Below are 20,436 nucleotides of genomic sequence, written 5' to 3'. Positions count from 1 at the left end.
GGATGTCAGAAGGGACGAACCGTGGAGAGGCAGGAGAGCGGATAAAGACCCATATAAAGACCCATATGTATGCAGAACAGGGGATTAGCCCGGGCTCAGCAGTTCAGGAGTCGTATGGAAACCAATGCCCTCAGGCGGCGGACGTGGGGCGACCGGGAGGCTAGGCGAGTCTCTGGACATCCGAACGTCAATGCTGAGCCAAGGTGAATGAGTGACCCAGAAATAGATAGATAGATAGATAGATAGATAGATAGATAGATAGATAGATAGATAGATAGATAGATAGATAGATAGATACTTTATTGATCCCGTGAGGGAAATTGCAGTGCAACAGCAGCTTAACACACACAACACAGCCACAGTGTAACGAATTATATAATAATAGTACAATACATACAATACAATACAAGAGTTACTCACAGTCCGGACGCACAAGAACAAACTAGAACAGAACAGTACACAGAAAATCGTATCACACTCATATCACACATATGAATATAAATATAGATGTAACTATAGATATAAATATAAATGTATTGCACAGGTCCCTGGCATATATTGCACAAAAAGTGGTTGTAAACGGGAAAAAGAAAAAGAAAAAGAAAGAGAACAGATGTAGCAGTAGATGTGTAGATGCGTTTAGTCCAGAAACAGGTCACTGTCGATGTTGCCTCTGCCAAGACGCAAGGTGGATGCGTTGTACAGTCTTATGGCAGACGGCAAGAATGACCTCCTGTAGCGCTCCCTGTCGCACCGTGGATGAATCAGTCTATTGCTGAACGTGCTCTTCATTCCTGCCAGCCTGTCAAAGAGGGGATGGGAGAAGTTGTCCATGATGGCCTCTAGTTTGGACCTCATTCTCCTCTCAGCCACTACCTCCAAGGAGTCCAGGTCAAACCCAATGACAGAGCTTGCTCTCCTGATGAGCTTGTTCAGCCTTTTGGAACCTTCCCCCCCTTGGCAGATCAGATCACAACCTTGTCTTGCTTACACCACTGTACACGCCTATTGTCCAGCGCCAACCTGTGACCATGAGGACTGTGAGGAGATGGTCTCAGGAGGCTATGGAGGATCTACGTGGTGCTTTGGAGGCCACCGACTGGGATGTGCTGTGCGAACCACATGGGGACGACATAGACAGTATGGTGGACTGTGTCACTGACTATATTAACTTCTGCGTAGAAGTTCCTTCTGCAGGAACTTATTCCGGACTCGAACGTTACCATCGGCGGCTTTCAGACGGTGCGGGCGGACAGAAACACCGAGAGCGGTAAGAGGAAAGGAGGGGGGCTCGCGGTGCTTGTAAACAACAGATGGTGTAATCCTGGACATATATAGCCCCAGAGAGAGAGACACTGGAAGAACAGCAAAGCACAGGAGACTGGGGACAGGACAGAGTAGGGGGTGACACTGATGCTATACACACGTACGGTTTACCGAATTGTCTTGCTTAATTTGTAATTTAACCCGACACAACAGGAGCACAACATGCTGCACCAGCAGGCACACACTGCAGAGACCCCCAGACAATGGGGCTGGTCACTGTGGGTGCTCAACTGCCCCCCACAGACTGCCCATCTCAGACCCTCATTGAGGGCTATTCCAAAACGGCACAGCAGGTCAGGGGCAGGAGGGAGAAATTGGTTCAGTTAAGGGGGGGGGGGGGATCTTCTGGGTGGTGAGAATGTACAAAACTTTGCGCCGAGTGGAATTTGATCAGGACACTGCCATTAAAGCCCCTACTTCTAAAAACAGTGCCAGGGCATCTTTACTGGCCATTCAGAGTCTTGGTTTAACGTCACATCCAAAAGACCAATGCTCTGCCAATGCTCTCTAGTTGGAAGTTGGGGTTCTAAGGAAAGAGCACCACCTACTGGTCCACACAAACCACTAACAGCAGCAGCCTGCCTTTCTCTAGAGATCTCTCATCCCTTTTCCTATCATTCCTTGCTGAACATCTGAGATCTGTCCAGATCAGTCTCCAGGGTGGTAAAACTACTTCCCAGATGGATTTTGAAATAACTTGTATCCAGTTCCTTGACAGTCCTTGACAGTCACCTCTGTTCAAAGCAAATGCATCTTCACCTGTCTGTGTGTGTCAGGCTTTCTGAGGCCGGAACTTACTCCGGTTCCTGTTGGACCTCCTTCCTGGTGACGGAAAGCATACCCAGCTCCTGAGTTCTTCCTAACTTCATCTGAACTTTTTTCACTGCAGATGGCATCCCACTGGCCTTGATGGAGCAGTAATGGAGCAGCAAAGGAGTCAGTATAAAGACAATGGAGGAGCGAGCAGGCAGCTGTGTTTCAGTCTCTGGGTCCATTTCCCATAACCCAACATCTCAGGCACCTACAGGAGACACTGATCCCGCTGGAGCACTCTCTGGTTCCTGGGACTTGAGGGACCAGTTCTGACGGGCAGGTGAGCTATCAAGACTTCTGGACCTAGAAGACAGATAGGAAAAACAAGAAAAAGACAGAACAAGATCTTCATCTGAGGGGTTTGTGCTGAGTCAATGAGGAAAAGGAATCAAACAGCTGTGAGGGCTGGGCTCAGGATTACAACGACAGAGAAACCCATCATTAAGGACCAGCATGTCTTACTTCACTACAGAAGCATTGTGTTTCATGGCTCGCTGTCTGCACAGGAATGCAGAGCACTAAAAGAGAAAAGATGAAACCAGCCTGAGAAAACAGATGTCGTGTCCCTGACCCTGCTGCTGGCTGCTGGGGGCATGGCGCTGGGTTGCTGAACACGGCCTGTGTGAAATTACAGAGCACAGGACAGGCGCGACACCTGGGCGGAACAGCAGGGGCACCGTGCAAGTGGGGAAATTAGTGGAAAATGTCAATCCTGCTGCAGGATCAGGAAAGGGATAGGGAGCTGATCGGAGCAGGTATCAGTCCACGCTAAATGCTGCAGTGCAGTAGGTTTGCACGCTGTCCTAAAGCCCAGTTTTGAAGGAAGATCTGCAGCCACCTCTGTCCTGGAGTGAGCTTCCATCCTGCGTCAAACACGAGCGAAAACAACCGAGAATCTCAGACAACAGTAAATCTCAGCTCCCCACCCACTTTACCTGGAAAGAGACCTCAGGCAAGTTAAACTCCACAGCCCATTAAAACCAATATCTGTAAAGCAATTACGAGGGCGGACTGAAACTGCCTTTCTTGTGCTGCCAGGGTCCAATAAGAGGATGGGTCTAGGAGACGTGTACTGTAGGAGAGAGAAAGCCGGCCTCCTGTCTGATGCCTATATAAAGAGGCTGAGGTCTGTGCTCCCCAGTGCTCCTGCTCCCTGCCTGCCTGCACAGCTCTCTGCCTCTGCAAGAATGGCGACAGCATTCTCCCTGCGCAGTGTCTCCCTGCAACCCCTCCGCAGCAGGGGCTCTGCCTTCGGGGTGCGCCCGGCTCCCAGCGTGCACGGGGGCGCCGGCGGCTTCGGCACCCGGGTCTCCAGCATCAGCGCCGGCGGGGGGTACAGCTCCGGCGGGGGGTACAGCTCGGCGGCAGGGGGCTTCTCCGCGGGGGGGGGCTTCTTCGGCGGGGCCGGGGGGGTCGGAGAGGCCGACCTCAGCATGTCCGGCAACGAGAAGGCCACCATGCAGAACCTGAACGACCGCCTGGCCACCTACCTGGATAAGGTGCGCTCGCTGGAGGCCGCCAACGGCGAGCTGGAGCTGAAGATCCGCCAGTTCCTGGAGAAGAGGGTCAAGGCAGGAGACCGGGACTACAGCCCCTACTACAAGACCATCCAGGAGCTGCAGATCCAGGTGGGTACTGCTTTTCCAGCCTCCACACAGGCTATAGCCTCTCACTGTGGCTGTGATGTTCGCCCTGCACACAGGGTTGCGCTCTCAGTATACGACAACTGTGTTGTAAACTGTTGGTGTTTTATGTCGAAAATATAACAGGGTCACGAGTTTTCACACCTCAGTCTTTACCGGGAGTGCAGATTCGTGATCTCGAGCATGACTGCAGGTAGATACTATGTACAGTATTCTGCAAAATACTGCAAAACTGAAATGCACAAGCCAGCAGAAAAAAAAAGTCATTCTTCCTGAAGTAGTAAAAAAAAAATCATTTTCCATGAGCACACAAACACCAAAGTGTTTCTAGTCAATCTCAAAAAAGCTCTAGTTTTACTCATGCTTTGCCATCCCAAGAAAAATGTGCACAAAATATTGTGCTTTCAGAGCAAAAGAACTTCACTGCAATTCTGTATGATTTAAAATCCATTCTTGGTATTTGAAAGTGGACAAAGAGGTAAATTCCTTTATGAGGGGGAAACTGGTATTTCTGCTGCAGTCTGATGGTGAAACCAGGCCAAACACCGATCAGCTGGAAAAAAAAAGCTCAGTAAAAGAGTAAAGAGAGCAAGAGACAAACATCTGGAGATTCTCTGCTTTTGCCAGTAATTGGCAAAGTTTACAGCACCAGTGCAAAATTAACAGCAGGAATTTTTATTTGTTTTTGTGGCTGGAAAGCCATCCTTCCCTCTGAGTCGTGTATAATTACAGAACAATGCCCGTGGCCTCTGACTCCAGCTCGTTACCTCCAGGAGGCGTTGTCTGGGTTTCTTTCCCCTGAGGGAAGGAGCTCTCATGATTTTCCCTTCACTGGCTGCTGTCCTCATTCACAAGCCCCTGGTGTCAGGTCGATCTTACTGTCCCACACTGAGGCATTAGTGGGTTAGAGTTCGCTGCCCACATGCTGCTTCACAATGTTTACAAAAGCGATTGTGTCTTCTGAGATGTCAAAGAGCCCTTTCTTGCAAATTTGCTTGTATTCAGATTGAATCTGGCCTCCTCAGACAAAACAACCAGTAGCTGCGAATCGGTTAATATGTAGGCATTTTCTGTTCATCAGGCCGGTTAATAGCTGTGTGTGAGCCCCTCACCCCTACTCCCTGTGCTGTGTGTGAGCCCCACACCCCTACTCCCTGTGCTGTGTGTGAGCCCCACACCCCTACTCCCTGTGCTGTGAGCCCCACACCCCTACTCCCTGTGCTGTGTGTGAGCCCCACACCCCTACTCCCTGTGCTGTGAGCCCCTCACCCCTACTCCCTGTGCTGTGTGTGAGCCCCACACCCCTACTCCCTGTGCTGTGAGCCCCTCACCCCTACTCCCTGTGCTGTGTGTGCGCCCCTCACCCCTACTGCCTGTGCTGTGAGCCCCTCACCCCTACTGCCTGTGCTGTGAGCCCCTCACCCCTACTGCCTGTGCTGTGTGTGAGCCCCACACCCCTACTCCCTGTGCTGTGTGTGAGCCCCACACCCCTACTCCCTGTGCTGTGAGCCCCACACCCCTACTCCCTGTGCTGTGAGCCCCTCACCCCTGCTCCCTGTGTGTGAGCCCCACACCCATACTGCCTGTGCTGTGTGTGAGCCCCACACCCCTACTCCCTGTGCTGTGTGTGAGCCCCTCACCCCTACTCCCTGTGCTGTGTGTGAGCCCCTCACCCCTACTCCCTGTGCTGTGAGCCCCTCACCCCTACTGCCTGTGCTGTGTGTGACAGCACACGCACACCCCTACTCCCTGTGCTGTGAGCCCCTCACCCCTACTCCCTGTGCTGTGAGCCCCACACCCATACTGCCTGTGCTGTGAGCCCCTCACCCCTACTCCCTGTGCTGTGAGCCCCTCACCCCTACTCCCTGTGCTGTGTGTGAGCCCCTCACTCCTACTCCCTGTGCTGTGTGTGAGCCCCACACCCCTACGCCCTTTGCTGTGAACCCCTCACCCCTACTCCCTGTGCTGTGTGAGCCCCTCACCCCTACTGCCTGTGCTGTGAGCCCCTCACCCCTGCTCCCTGTGTGTGAGCCCCACACCCCTACTCCCTGTGCTGTGAGTCCCTCACCCCTACTCCCTGTGCTGTGAGCCCCACACCCCTACTCCCTGTGCTGTGTGTGAGCCCCTCACCCCTACTCCCTATGCTGTGTGTGAACCCCTCACCCCTACTCCCTGTGCTGTGAGCCCCACACCCCTACTCCCTGTGCTGTGTGTGCGCCCCTCACCCCTACGCCCTGTGCTGTGTGTGCGCCCCTCACCCCTACGCCCTGTGCTGTGTGTGCGCCCCTCACCCCTACTGCCTGTGCTGTGTGTGCGCCCCTCACCCCTACTAACTGTCCTGTGTGTGCGCCCCTTATCCCTATGCCCTGTGCTGTGTATGAGCCCCTCACTCCTACGCCCTGTGCTGTGTGTGCGCCCCTCACCCCTACTAACTGTCCTGTGTGTGCGCCCCTTACCCCTACGCCCTGTGCTGTGTGTGCACCCCTCACCCCTACTAACTATCCTGTGTGTGCGCCCCTCACCCCTACTAACTGTCCTGTGTGTGCGCCCCTTACCCCTACGCCCTGTGCTGTGTGTGCGTCCCTCACCCCTATTAACTGTCCTGTGTGTGCCCCCGCCCTGCTCACCCTGTCTCTTGCTTGTCCACAGATCAATGCTGCCCGCGTGGACAACACCAGGATCCTCCTGCAGATCGACAACGCCAAGCTGGCCGCCGACGACTTCAAAGTGAAGTGAGTCCCTGTTGCATCGCCTGTCCGGAGAAGCTGGAAATCTTTCAACAGCCAAATTATTTTAGAACGCTTGTGATGAATGTCTGAATCCTGAGGCTGAACCTTTCATGTCCAATAAGGGGAAGCTAATTTTAGGATTAGGTGTCAGGATGCTGCTTCAGCCACCAGGGCCCTTCAGACTAGTCTGCTGCTGTGGCTGCAGGTACGAGAACGAGCTGGCCATGCGCCAGTCCGTGGAGGCCGACATCGCCAGGCTGAGGAAAATGCTGGACGAGCTGACGCTGGCCAGAGCCGACCTGGAGCTGCAGATCGAGGGCCTGAAGGAGGAGCTGGTGTTCCTCAAGAAGAACCACGAGGAGGTGGGTGTGGGGCGCAGGAGACACTCAAACTGGGGTTATTACATTAATCCTGCTGCAGCTTGCTTAAACAGCTCTAAAGGAATTCAAAAAGCAATTCCCAGACTACAAGGTGAGGTTACATGAAATTCTAAAATGTACAGAAACATTGACAGTGAAGAGATTTCCAATTACCAGAGCATGCAAAACAAACTGAAAGAAATGCAACTAATTGGGTAAATATTTCACATTGTGGCAGACCTGTTTAGGGACAGACTGCAGTAACAACAGCTTGCCACAAGATGTCCTCCTACACCTTACATTAACTGTCAGCGCGTTGTTGTATGTACTCAGACTGCTGGAGCCACCTTAGTACATGGTGAGGTCTGTGACAGAAATATTCATAAATTACACGAGTAGCGAATGTGGTTAGACTCCAGATTAAAACCTCAGAGCCCCCAAAATGCACAGCCAAACACAGAAACCCTCCTCTTGTCATGAAGAGTCTGAACACCACCAGACCCCTGACATGTGAGAACTTACTCCTGCAAACTTTCCTGGGACTTGGATTTTGCACAGCACCCTCACCGTGTTGCACTGAATGCAGGCTATATTGCACCCCAGTCTCTCAGTGTGTCTGTAACCCCCCTGTCTTTCAGTGTGTCTCTGTAACCCCCTGTCTCTCAGTGTGTCTGTAACCCCCCTGTCTTTCAGTGTGTCTGTAACCCCCTGTCTTTCAGTGTGTCTCTGTAACCCCCTGTCTCTCAGTGTGTCTGTAACCCCCCTGTCTTTCAGTGTGTCTGTAACCCCCTGTCTCTCAGTGTGTCTGTAACCCCCCTGTCTTTCAGTGTGTCTCTGTAACCCCCTGTCTCTCAGTGTGTCTGTAACCCCCCTGTCTTTCAGTGTGTCTCTGTAACCCCCTGTCTCTCAGTGTGTCTGTAACCCCCCGTCTCTCAGTGTGTCTGTGACCCCCCTGTCTCTCAGTGTGTCTGTAACCCCCCTGTCTCTCAGTGTGTCTCTAACTCCCCATCTCTCAGTGTGTCTGTAACCCCCCTGTCTTTCAGTGTGTCTCTGTAACCCCCTGTCTCTCAGTGTGTCTGTGACTCCCCTGTCTCTCAGTTTGTCTGTAACCCCCTGTCTCTCAGTGTGTCTGTAACCCCCCTGTCTCTCAGTGTGTCTGTAACCCCTCTGTCTCTCACTGTGTCTCTAACTCCCCTGTCTCTCAGTGTGTCTGTGACCCCCCTGTCTCTCAGTGTGTCTGGGACCCCCGTGTCTCTCAGTGTGTCTGTAACCCCTGTCTCTCAGTGTGTCTGCAACCCCCTGTCTCTCAGTGTGTCTGTAACCCCTGTCTCTCAGTGTGTCTGTAACCCCTCTGTCTCTCACTGTGTCTAACTCCCCGTCTCTCAGTGTGTCTGTGACCCCCCTGTCTCTCAGTGTGTCTGTGACCCCCGTGTCTATCAGTGTGTCTCTAACCCCCCCGACTCTCCAGGAGTTGGCCATGCTGCGCTCCCAGATGGGTGGCGGCTCTGTGAACGTGGAGGTGGACGCTGCACCCCAGCAGGACCTGATGGAGGTGCTGGACGAGATCCGGGCGCAGTACGAGGGCATCGCCGAGAAGAGTCGCCAGGAAATGGAGGGCTGGTACAAGGGCAAGGTGAGGCAGACCCCTGGGCATCACCCTGGGCATAGCGAGGAGCACAGTGGGCTAATGAACCAGGCACTACAGAAACATCCCTCCTTCAGCAATTCTGGCTTCCTTACAATTAATGCTTACAATTGTGGCATTTCACACAAACACAGGAAGAAATAACCTGTGAGCAGTGAAGTGATACCTTCTCCTTAATATTCATCCTGAGTAATATTCAATTACATTTTCCAGGGGTGGGGTTTGTAGTGGGAGGGTGGGGCTTGTAGCTGGCAGTGTTAACGCCCGGACTCTTCTGCCTCCTGTGCAGTTTGACGCGCTGAACCAGCAGGTGGAGTCTAGCTCCAGTGAGATCCAGACCAGCCGGAGCGAGATCAATGAGCTGAAGAGGACCCTGCAGGGGCTGGAGATCGAGCTGCAGACCCAGCTCAGCCTGGTGAGGGACGACCGCCACTGCACAGCTCTCCAGACCAGCACAAACACCACTGCAACAGCGGTTCACTGATAAACACCATTTTTAGATGAACCACAAATTACAACATTATGCATCACATATGAGCAAACTCAAGATTCTGTCCCACCTGTAATTAATCCAGTTTATTTTTACATTTTGATTTAACATTTTGCATCGTGCTAATAAAAAGAGTATATGACTTTATCAAGTGTTTTTTCGCTCCACTTACACCAATGAGACTCAGCACGTGCACCCTGCATCTAAGAGTCTTAAAAAATTTCCATATCAAGACATTTTCCTGCTTCATGTGTTTCTGTTGAACCTTCGTCTCATCATATGCAAGAGCGCACTGCAGAAGGGTTATAGACAGACTGTAGGAGCAGGAAATGTGCTCAGTAATGGAGAATGGACCCAGGTGTGGACTGGTAGGGAGCAGAGCAGCGTAGTTGCGAGTCTCTGTTCTTGTTACTGGTATGTTGTGGGTTTGAGTCTCAACTGCAGACGCTGCTGTTACACCTTGAGTGAGGTGCTGTACTCCAGTGGCTCCATCCACCCAGGGGTATAACTGGGGACTATTTCTGGTGGTGACCCCATGCAATGACAGGTTTGGAGATGACCGGTCCCAGCAGGGAGATGCCCGCCCTGAGCTCCTGTCCCTCTGTTCCCCTGCAGAAACGCGCCCTGGAGGACACTCTGGCCGAGACGGAGGCCAGCTACAGCACGCAGCTGATGAAGCTGCAGAGCCAGGTGACCCAGCTGGAGATGGAGCTGGGGCAGGTGCGGACGGACACCGAGCGGCAGTCCACCGAGTACCAGATCCTGCTGGACATCAAGACCCGGCTGGAGATGGAGATCGCCGAGTACCGCCGCCTGCTGGACGGGGAGGACGTGGGGTGAGTGGGGTCAGGTGTCACGCTGGACAGAGAGATCAATCCAGCAACACTCTCTCTGCCATGCCTGTAGCCTCTCTCAGGCTGTGCACACAGGTGGACTCCCCTGCACAGGGCGAGAGCTGTGCAGCTCGCTGGGGTAAGAAGCCCTGTGCTCTGCAGCTTCTGACACCTGACCAGCTTTACATTGAACCTCTGCTTGTCAACAGAGACAGAGACGAGCTGTACTCTGTTCACCAGACCTAAAAACAGACATCAAGTAATAATAATAATAATAATAATAATAATAATAATTGCTTACACTTACATAGCGCTTTTCTGGACACCCCACTCAAAGCACTTTACAGGTAATGGGGATCCCCTCCACCACCACCAGTGTGCAGCCCCACCTGGATGATGTGACGGCAGCCATAGTGCGCCAGAACGCTCACCACACATCAGCTCTCAGTATTCAGTGTAACTGTTGTTTTAATCCCATGCATGCAGTGATGTTAATTCCAGGCCTGTTTATCTTTTCATTTAGCTTGAAATCCAAGGACCTCCACAAGATGAAATTAATTCCCCCACCAGGTGAGACTGTACATCTTCTCTCCCTGTATCAGAAGCGCCGCAGGTGGCCACAACCGCCTGTGACTCAACAGCGATACGATCACATTCTTCTACAAATTAATAAGGAGGGCCGACATGTCGTGAACTCCCTTCCCAGTGCCTGGGTTTGCTGAGCGTTCCCTGCATCGGAGCATCAATGAGCTTTGCAGCTCTTCAAGATAAAACAATTAGTGGGGGGTTGCGTAACTGAGGAATGTGCCTGACTTTGACGGATTACCGCCAAAGCCTGGGATCTAGAGAAACATGTCAAGAGAAAAACAATTTCATGGCTAAGAAAACAGTTTGCTTTATCTGTCATCTGTCTTCATCAGAGTTAAAATAACAAACAGTGAGGCGCTTGTGTCCCAGCGTCTCGCTGCTGTGATGTGGGAGGACATGCCTGCAGCAGCCCAGGGCGGCTCCAGGAAGCTCCTGATCTCTTGTCAGGGGGTTGTGTGCGGTAACAGTGGATTGTCACGTCAATCCGGGTGGTTAAAGCCTCCATTCTCTCCTTTCGGGCTCTGCACATCTGTCCAAACGCTCAGTGTCTGTCAAAGGCATTGCAGATCAGTGCTGGGCAGTGACAGGCAATAGGTGTGTCTCTCCCAGCTGTCCCAGGACAGAGACAGCTGAGCTCAGAGCAGAGCAGCACAGCTGCACACACCTGGCTTCTGAGCTGGATTAGGACATGTTTGTTAGGTCCCCTACTGACATCTTTAGTCTTTTGAATATTTCGGCTGTTTAAAGCCCGTAGTGCCGGAACAGTTTTGTAAGTGCTTCAGTCTGCGGGTGCTTGTTTGTAAGCAGTGCCTCTCTGTGCAGAGCCGCAGCCCGAGGCACCCCCGAGCCCCAACCCCGAGCGCTCGCGGAAGGTCAAGACGATCGTGGAGGAGCTGGTGGACGGGAAGGTGGTCTCCTCGGAGGTGAAGGAGATAGAGGAGAAGCTGTAGGGCTGCCCCGGCCCGCCCTGCAGGAGGCGCTGTGGGCCTGCTGCCCCTCAGCACCCCTCTCGCTGCGTCGCCACTTCGCCATCTGTGCCTGGACGCGGCTTCTGCCTGCGTAGCAGAAATTGCAAGGTCCTGAGATTGGCCGTTTTCTGCCTGTTTCTTCCCTTCGCTTGACTCCAGCCGGCCAGGATCTGTCCCGCAGGGTGTGGGTAACGTGAGCTTCCTTGCACTGTCTCCAAATGCTTCCCTGGCCATGCCAGAACACCTCCCTGCTGCTATCGTGTAATGAATAAATAAACCCGATGCACGTCCATCGACATGAATGCTTATTGCTGTTTGCCTCTATGCCAGAAGCCGATACGCCAGTGGCTGTATGCTTTGGAACTGGGCATTAGTGATTTGCTGTGTGTGAAAACCAACCCTCAGTGCCTGCTGAGTGGAGATCTGTGAAATTTCTTCTCTGAAACAATAAACAAGAGCTCAGAGCTTGCGTTGTGAACACCTGTGACATTTCCTGAGCCTTCCTAAAAACATTCTGCAACACAACCCTTTGACTTTTTTCCCGGATTTTTTGTTTGACTATTTCTTACTTGAAATAAACCAAAATGATAATAATAATCGCTGACACTTATAGAGCGCTTTTCTGGACACTCCACTCAAAGCGCTTTGAGTGAGGGATCCCCTCCACCACCACCAGTGTGCAGCCCCACCTGGATGATGCTCCAGTCCTTTCCCCAATGGGGAGGAGAGCAGAGTAATGAAGCCAGTTCATAGAGGGGGATTATTAGGAGGCCATGATTGGTAAGGGCCAATAGGAAATTTGGCCAGGACACAGGGGTTACACCCCTACTGTTTTCAAGAAGCAACCTGGGATTTTTAATGACCACAGAGTCAGGACCTCGGTTTTACGTCTCATCCAAAGGACGGCGCCTGTTTACAGTCTAGTGTCCCCCGTCACTATACTGGGGCATTAGAACCCACATGGACCGCAGGGTGAGCGCCCCCTGCCGGCCCCACTAACACCTCTTCCAGCAGCAACCTTAGTTTTTCCCAGGAGGTCTCCCATCCAGTTAATGACCAGGCTCACACCTGCTGAGCTTCAGTAGGCTGCTAATTGTGAGTTGCAGGGAGATATGGCTGCTGATATGGCTGTTTGAAAAGAACAATTTACCTTATCTGTAAAGAGCTCAGGCGGGCGTCGGTATGGTAGGTGACTTTACAGCAAGGGTGCTGGGTATCTGAAAACACTCCTCCTTCGTTGTGAAAGTCCTGGGCGGCTGAAGAATCTCTGAGGTGGGGGAAGAGCCTTTCGGGCAAGCCCTGTCACTCTCGTCTGGGGGGAATGCAGAATAGCGGCCCAGTGCATATTCCACCCAGACCCACCGTCTTGCTCCTGAACTGGACTGACCCGCACTGCAGGGCTGTTCCCACCTGAATCCCCGTCACCTGCCGACTTCCATTACTACAGGCGTCGCTGCCTTCTCTTCCTGCACAGCGAGGGGCGCAGGCACGGGCGCAGGGTCTGATTGCAGCAACAACACACAACAGTGCCCCCCCCGCCTGGAGCTGGCTTACCCAGCCTGTCCAGTCTGTCCAGTCTGTCTGCCTCTGTGCGAGGACCGGCTGGGAGCTCCGGCGCCCTCTGCTGGGCATCCCGCCTCACTACTAAGAGGAGTCGAGAGAAATCCTTTCAAAGCCTTTCTAGGCGTTGCGTCAGGTACCGCTGGTGAGAGAGGCGAACCCTCAATAAGGTGTTTGAGGTTTAAGGTGATTGTTTTTCTCTTTGTGTCATCTGAGGGACCTGATCGGCAATAACAAACAGGGTGCTCCTGGGAATAGTCCTTCACGCACTGCTCAAGGCTGTGTCGAGCTCGCATTGTGGACTGTCGGGGTCTTTCTCGAAAGGCAAACGGACAGTGAAGAGAAAAGCTGTAAAAACGTACGCAAACACTAGCATATAGCCCATGTGTTTATATGCGCCCTCCGTTCCCGTGTTTGTCAATGTAAAAAGATTAAATCTTGGTCTCGAGCACGACAAAGGGACCAGGAGACACTCGTGGAAACCGAAGAGACCTTTTAAAACTGCGAACGGGAGGTGGGGGTCTGGAACAGCCATGCTGTTGAGCTCGATAACCTGTGTTTCAAGAAACGGCCGGATGACATACTTACAGTAGATCAATTAGCTAACTGACAGGCAGTCGTGTTCCTGTGTTTAGTTTCAGCAATTAGACTTCATTCTTTTGAATTAGTTTGTCATAGTGACACACAAATAAAGCAGAAATGAACATGTCTTTTTCCAGACATGCTAGAGCGAGGTCCGGGTGTGGACCCCTCGGCTGCTACGCAACTGCCCGGAGCCCGGGGCGGTTCGGCAGCTCGGTCTCGGTTCTCTGCCCGGAGCCCGGGGCGGTTCGGCAGCTCGGTCTCGGTTCTCTGCCCGGAGCCCGGGGCGGTATTTTCAGACGCTGTTTTTACCCCCTTTCCTCCCTCAGCTCAGGTCGGGTCTGAAGCGCGCAGCTCACCCGCGGTCGTGTGGAAAAAAAAACAAGCGAGATCCTACACCTTACTCTCACGTACGTGTGTGTGGGAGATCGCTCTGGTCTCGTTTCCTTTTCTGAGAAATAATCATTATTAGGTGAGTTACTCTTACTGATAACATCAGCAGCCTGAATAATATGGACATAAACAATTGTGTTTAAACGTAGAATTGAAACAAGTCAATGCCGAGAAACACGTTCTCATCCAGATGTATTGATATCAAAACCCTGCTATTCTTTATTTCCATAATAGTTTAATTATATTAAATGCAGTCATGTTCTGCTTATTATTGTGTTATAAGATACAGTATGAAGCATTATTGGGTGATTATCGGTTAGGTTCTAAGAGACACAAAAGCTTTTCAAAGGGAAAACTGAATGCGCGACTTTGCCGACCGGCTACCAGATGTTGTGGAGCCCGAAAACAATAGGAGGGTAATGGGGGGGCAGCGCTCGCGCAGACACACCCGAGGGTGAGAGCTTCACGTGGAGCGCAGCCAGACTGCGGGCGGCGGCGGCTCGCGGGCAGATGTGGGTGGGGGCTCACCTGCAGCGCGTCAGTCAGGCGTTTTCAATGGACGCCGGCCGGAATCACAAAAGGATACAAACGCCCATGGGCCGCCCCTCCCAGTCTTTCGGCTTTATATATTTCTTCCCAAGGGCACTTTGCCACCGTGCGCTCTTAGTGCCACTCGGGGTATTTGCTCAAGCGCTCTCACCACTCGGCGACCCAGCTTGCTACTTCGGAAAAAGAACATGGCTCAGGCACTGTCAAGCAGAGGCTACACCAGCTACTCCTCCAGGTCACTCTCCGGGGGGTACAACCAACGCATGTCCGCGGCCCGGGCGCCCAGCGTCTACGCCGGGGCTGGGGGCAGCGGTGCCAGGATCTCCTATAGCTCCGCGTCCTCCCTGTCCAGCGCCCTCGGGGGAGGCGGCGGCGGCCGCTTCTCCCTGTCCAGCGCCCTCGGGGGCGGCGGCGGCGGCTTCTCCCTGTCCAGCGCCCTCGGGGGCGGCGGAGACGTGGCTCTGAACGACAAGGCCACCATGCAGAACCTGAACGACCGCCTGGCCACCTACCTGGAGAAGGTGCGCTCGCTGGAGGCCGCTAACGGCGAGCTGGAGCGGAAGATCCGGGAGTGGTACGAGAGGAAAGCGCCGGTCGCCCGGGACTACAGCGCCTACGAGAAGACCATCGCCGACCTGCGCCAAAAGGTACAGTACTCTGACAACAAGTGCATTCTTACCTGTCCGCAAGCTTTGTGAATTCACACACTTCCACAGAGTGTTGAAGGGCACACTCATTCTTCTCACTGTGATAAATATGAGAGCTGTGGGGTAAATAAACGCCCGGTGCAGCGGAATTCGGTGAGACCGCAGGTGCGAGCCTGAAATCGCGTTCACACCCGTCAGTCAGCGGCGCCGGATCAGAGCTGCTCCGCGCAGAAAGTGTGACTGCAGGGCAGTCAGTGAAAATAATTCACAAAAACTGGCAGGAGCGGTTAGACACTGAAAACATCGCCAAAGCCGACTGTTAGGAAGTCGGGAATGCGTGACCGACGCTCGCTCCTATTAAAGCTGGGCCCTAACAGCGCTTTCAAACAAAACTGTTTCATTTTTACCCGTGAGAGGCAATTTTCGACATGGTTTTGTTTTTCACAGTAAGAAAAAAAAACGTTGCGCTGTCCAGGAGAATGAGTTGGTTAATAATGCAGACCGAGCCGTTCGGCTCAACGCCTAGAGTTCAATCTGCACCGAGTCCGCGTCTCATTGTCTTTCAGGACACGCGTCACCAGAAAACAAAGGAGGGCATCGGGTTCCGTTACCAACCCGCTGAGGATGTTAAAACTACCACACGCGTTGCTAATTATCTATAGGGGGAAAAAAGCCCGCGGCGAGACAACGGTGTAGGTCGAGTGAAGTATTAAAATAGATTTATCGTTCTGGTTTTTATCCCTATCGGCAACGATGAGAAACTTGAATTGTAAGCGCCCGTTTTCAGATTTAAACCCGTTTCCCCCTCTCAAGCTGTCTGCTGTAACCGAGTTCATAACTTTCACGTCCCCGCAGATCCACTTTGCCAGCATGGACAACGCCAGGGTCGTCCTGCAAATCGACAACGCCAAGCTGGCCGCGGACGACTTCAAAGTCAAGTGAGTCCGACAGCCCGCGTCCCCACAATGCATTTGCGGTGCTGTGTCACCAGAGGGGCTAAAAAACCGTTTCAGACCCCAGAGGAGGCAGACGAAGCCGTGCAGAGGGAGACTAGAGCAGCCCTGAAGCAGACATCCCATGCATGTGGCACAATGCCAAGCACAAACCCGAGCAGACACAAACACCACAGCACCTGGTCTAGAACACCTGATACAGACGCCCGTGCACATAAGGGGTCTGGATGTGTTTCAGGACATGCTGGTATGTTCTGGGGGGGATCCGCGCTCCGCAGGCTAGTGAGAACCGTCCCCTCCCGCCTCTCCCCGCAGGTACGAGAACGAGCTGGCCATGCGCCAGTCCGTGGAGGCCGACATCGCCGGGCTGAGGAGGGTGCTGGACGAGCTGACGCTGGCCAGAGCCGACCTGGAGCTGCAGATCGAGGGCCTGAAGGAGGAGCTGGTGTTCCTCAAGAAGAACCACGAGGAGGTGGGTGTGGGGCGCAGGGGCGCAGGACCCTCAAAATAGGAGCAGATCAGAGCACTGATCCGGAACGTCATCATCACTTCTTCCAATACTGTTTGTTAAAATAAGAATACATGCAAATCCCCACAGGATGAGACTGAATGGAGGTTTGAATACTTCACCTTGTCTCCAGCGGACTGCTTTTTGCATAGACCCCACAGAGAGGTCACTGTAGCTCCGAGCGCAGGGCGAATGTGTGCCATTCCTGCTCCTCTCCCGCCCCCTGACTCTCTCCCTGTGGGCGCTCTTGCAGGAGCTGGCGGCTATGCGCGCCCAGATGTCCTCGGGCTCTGTGAACGTGGAGGTGGATGCGGCGCCCCAGCAGGACCTGACCAGGGTGCTGGAGGAGATCCGGGCGCAGTACGAGGGCATCGCCGAGAAGAACCGCCGGGAAATGGAGGGCTGGTACAAGGACAAGGTGAGGCATCGCGCTGGGCATTGCGCTGGGCATCGCGAGCAGCACAGTGGACTAATGAACCAGACACTACAAAAACATCCCTCCTTCAGCAATTCTAGCTGTTGCTCTTCAGTTCAGTTACCCAACTTGCAAAATCTGCAGCTAAGATACTATGTTGCGTGTTAAGATGTTGATAGATTTGAGCCTCCCTGCCTCATGAGAGTCAAAATTAGGGTACAGAACCGGAGGGCTCCAGGGTGACCGGACTGGAGAGTGATGGCCAGCACATTCAGTTTGCCAATGCGCAGCAGCCTGGTGTAGGAGCAGGCTGGGGGGGGGGGGGTCTGCCACAGAGATGCTGACCTCCTGCTGCGTTTCCCTCCCGCAGTTTGACGAGCTCAACAAGCAGGTCAGCACCAGCACGGAGGCCATCCAGACCAGCCGGAGCGAGATCAATGAGCTGAAGAGGACCCTGCAGGGGCTGGAGATCGAGCTGCAGACCCAGCTCAACCTGGTGAGCAAGAGGGCGGATCTGGATCCATACTGCAGCCGGGGAACTGAGGGCCTATAAATGCCTGGGATTAATAATAATTATTAATAATTGATTGCCTGTGAAACCTCAGTCCTGCATTATCGCACATCTGGGGTTCGGCGCCTGTGACAGTCAGACGGGCCCCCACCCTGTCCCGGCGGGAGCTGACCCCCTGGGGTTTTGTCTCCCGCAGAAAGCCGCGCTGGAGGGCACCCTGTCGGACACGGATGCCCGCTACAGCAGGCAGCTGACCCACCTGCAGGGCGTCATCAACAGCCTGGAGACGGAGCTGGGGCAGGTGCGGGCGGACACCGAGCGGCAGTCCAGCGAGTACCGCATCCTGCTGGACATCAAGACCCGGCTGGAGATGGAGATCGCCGAGTACCGCCGCCTGCTGGACGGGGAGGACGTGGGGTGAGTGGGGTCAGCTGCAGCACGGGGCGGGGGGGGCTTGGCTAGGGCTGGGGTCTGGGGTCTTGGCTTGCAGAGCCCTTCAACGGTACTACAGCCTTTTTTTATTCCTCTTTGCAGGAGAGGATCTGTGAAAACGACAAAGGTGGAAGTCGTGAAACAGGAGCTGCCCAAGCCGCCCAAGCCAGGTAAAACTGCTCGCTCTCCCGGTAGCTTCGGGCTGACCCGTGCGAAACGCGCCCCCCCGTGTTCAACAACCACTCCTGTCCCGCCCCGCAGAGCCCGTGGTGACCAGGAAGGTGAGGACGGTGATCGAGGAGGTGGTGGACGGGAAGGTGGTGTCGCGCACGGAGGACGTGGAGGTGCTGAAGAAGTAGGGCCCCTGTTGCCACGACTCCCGGGGAGCCGGCGGGAGAGAGGGAAGGGCGCGGATCTCCCAGGACCTGTGACATCATTCAGCACCCCTGTTTTTCTCTGCTCCTGCTTGTCCTCTCCCGTAAAAAAGCAAGAAATAAAAAAGGAGTCGCACAGTTCAAGATCTTGTGTGCCAATTCTTTTTAGAAAAACTGAATCCTGTCTCATTTGACCGCATCAAATTGTCTTGATAAGATTCCTAACGCATTTGCTGTTAGGGGGGTTTATACTATTTTTAATAAGGTGACATTTCAACCATTATATACTGTAGCTCGGATGACAATCAGAGGCTTTGTAAGATATTTAAAGGGCATAATCTATGCTTTCAAAACAGTATTTATTATTATACTACATCTAAGGGTTATAAGGGCTGTTATCATGAGTAACAGAAGGAGAATAATGGGTCCTGCACATTCAGGTTTTTCCAAGAACCAGAGCACTCTCACTGCTCACTAAGCGCTGTTACAGACACTGGAACGTCTGTTTGGTCCAAACAACATTCAAACACGCTGTCCCCAGGATAGAAACCACACCTGTTCTAACCTTGTTTAAACTCCTTGTGTACAGCCCAGGGAGGGCAAAGACTTCTTAAAGTGACAGTGTAATAAACAGTAAGTAGTCTCGTTACCGCCCAGGTCTTAGCGCACCTGTGTTCAATTTCCGTGCTGTATTTATGCACCGGTCCTGCCGCTGCTACAGGCGGCCCCTCCGTCTCTGCAAGCTGCACTCCGGTGGCGCCTCCACGCCTCCGCCCCAGGGCCGTCTGCTCCGGCTGGGTCCCTGCTGGTCCTCTCACTGGCTCTTGCAGGAGCGGAGTGGATCCGCACCGGTTGGGAGAAATCTTAGCGTTCGCTTTCTATCCGTGCCTTTTTATCTTAGACTCATGGAAACCTAAGCGGCCGAAAGCACACTTGTTCGTCGTCAACAGGCTTTATCTTCGTTTTGTCTTCGCTGCTTGTTAGCTTTTTTTTTAACTCTCGGCTAAAGCAACATGAATCAAGCAAACAAACGCATTAAAAATGAATGCGGACAGCGCCACACCCTGTCACTGCGGGTTTGGGAAGCGTGGTCAGACTTCGGGATGGCGAAGGAAGTTCTTTGTGTTCCAGTGCTATAGGGAGAGGGTATGTCCATTCCCTGTGTGCTGTACCTGTGGAGGTGGCAGCCCTGTGCTCTTCATCAACATTCAGTTTCTGGAGGGTTATTCTAGGACTTAATTTCTGAAAACATTGGGATGGTTGATTTTTGACACTCAGTTCAGAAGTCTTTACTGTTGCACTTTACTATAAGCCTTCCGAATCTAGAATGGCAACCAGTCATGAAATTTTCAGCATTTGCTCTCTGAGCTCTAACCAGAAATTCCAGAGAGGTGGAGGTTATACGGTATGTCAGGAAGCGTATTCAGGTCAGGAGCTGAAGCTGGAGGATTCAAGAGTGTCTTTATCGATATGGATCAGATTAGTCAAAAACCATTCTAAACGGATCATCTAATGGTATGCTACAGGCCACCAAATGCAGGTATCGCTTCTAATTCAATACTACATCATGAAATTAAGAAATTAAGTACAAAAGAAGTAGTTCTAATGGGCAGCTTTGACTTTCCCAACACAGACCGGAGAAGACCTACAGCAACACTCAGCAGCAGGAAATGAAATGGTACATGTGACAGTATTCTCACCGGTGTGTTAGAGCTGCTACAAGAGGACGTGCCTGTATAGATCTCTTCTAATCAAACAATCAGGGCAGAGTGAGGCATGGAGAGGTGAGAGGATCATCAGGCAACTGTGATCCTAATGGGGTGTTTTACAGTGTATTTTGAAAGTGTACAGACAGGTGATGCCAAAAGGGGTGTAAACCCAGAAAAGCTCACTTTGAAAGAAGGGGAGTTTAAGAGAAGTAGAACTGGATAAGATGGATAGGGAAACAATAAAGATGAGATGGAAACAGTTTAAAGAGACACTTCATTACAAAACACATTCTCTGGGCTGATTCCAGAGCAGCAGAAAAACAACCAGGTGCAGTCTGGGAGTTACAGGAAGGTTCTGCACTGACGCACTGAAAGAACGAAACCTTTTTAAATATGACCCGGAGAAGAC

General features: G+C 52.7%; 2 protein-coding genes across 2 annotated transcripts; both read left to right on the top strand.

Moving 5' to 3' along the window:
* Positions 1-3,284: 3,284 nt before the first annotated feature.
* On the top strand, positions 3,285-11,684 carry LOC148814845 (keratin, type I cytoskeletal 19-like). Its single transcript, XM_088906274.1, has 8 exons — positions 3,285-3,767; positions 6,432-6,514; positions 6,717-6,873; positions 8,339-8,503; positions 8,805-8,930; positions 9,621-9,841; positions 10,362-10,408; positions 11,249-11,684. Exons 1-8 carry the CDS (start codon positions 3,327-3,329, stop codon positions 11,374-11,376), a joined length of 1,368 nt encoding a protein of 455 aa, XP_088762400.1. The 5' UTR covers positions 3,285-3,326; the 3' UTR covers positions 11,377-11,684.
* A 1,855-nt stretch (positions 11,685-13,539) lies between these two features.
* On the top strand, positions 13,540-18,459 carry LOC148814844 (keratin, type I cytoskeletal 19-like). The gene is made up of 8 exons (XM_088906273.1): positions 13,540-15,125; positions 15,981-16,063; positions 16,394-16,550; positions 16,840-17,004; positions 17,372-17,497; positions 17,709-17,929; positions 18,047-18,114; positions 18,206-18,459. Exons 1-8 carry the CDS (start codon positions 14,667-14,669, stop codon positions 18,301-18,303), a joined length of 1,377 nt encoding a protein of 458 aa, XP_088762399.1. The 5' UTR covers positions 13,540-14,666; the 3' UTR covers positions 18,304-18,459.
* Positions 18,460-20,436: the final 1,977 nt, after the last annotated feature.

This window comes from Atractosteus spatula, chromosome 26 (genome assembly GCF_055471065.1).
Source record: "Atractosteus spatula isolate fAtrSpa1 chromosome 26, fAtrSpa1.hap1, whole genome shotgun sequence".
In the NCBI taxonomy this organism is placed as follows: Eukaryota; Metazoa; Chordata; class Actinopteri; order Semionotiformes; family Lepisosteidae; genus Atractosteus; species Atractosteus spatula.
This window is presented reverse-complemented; position numbering and strand designations above follow the sequence as displayed.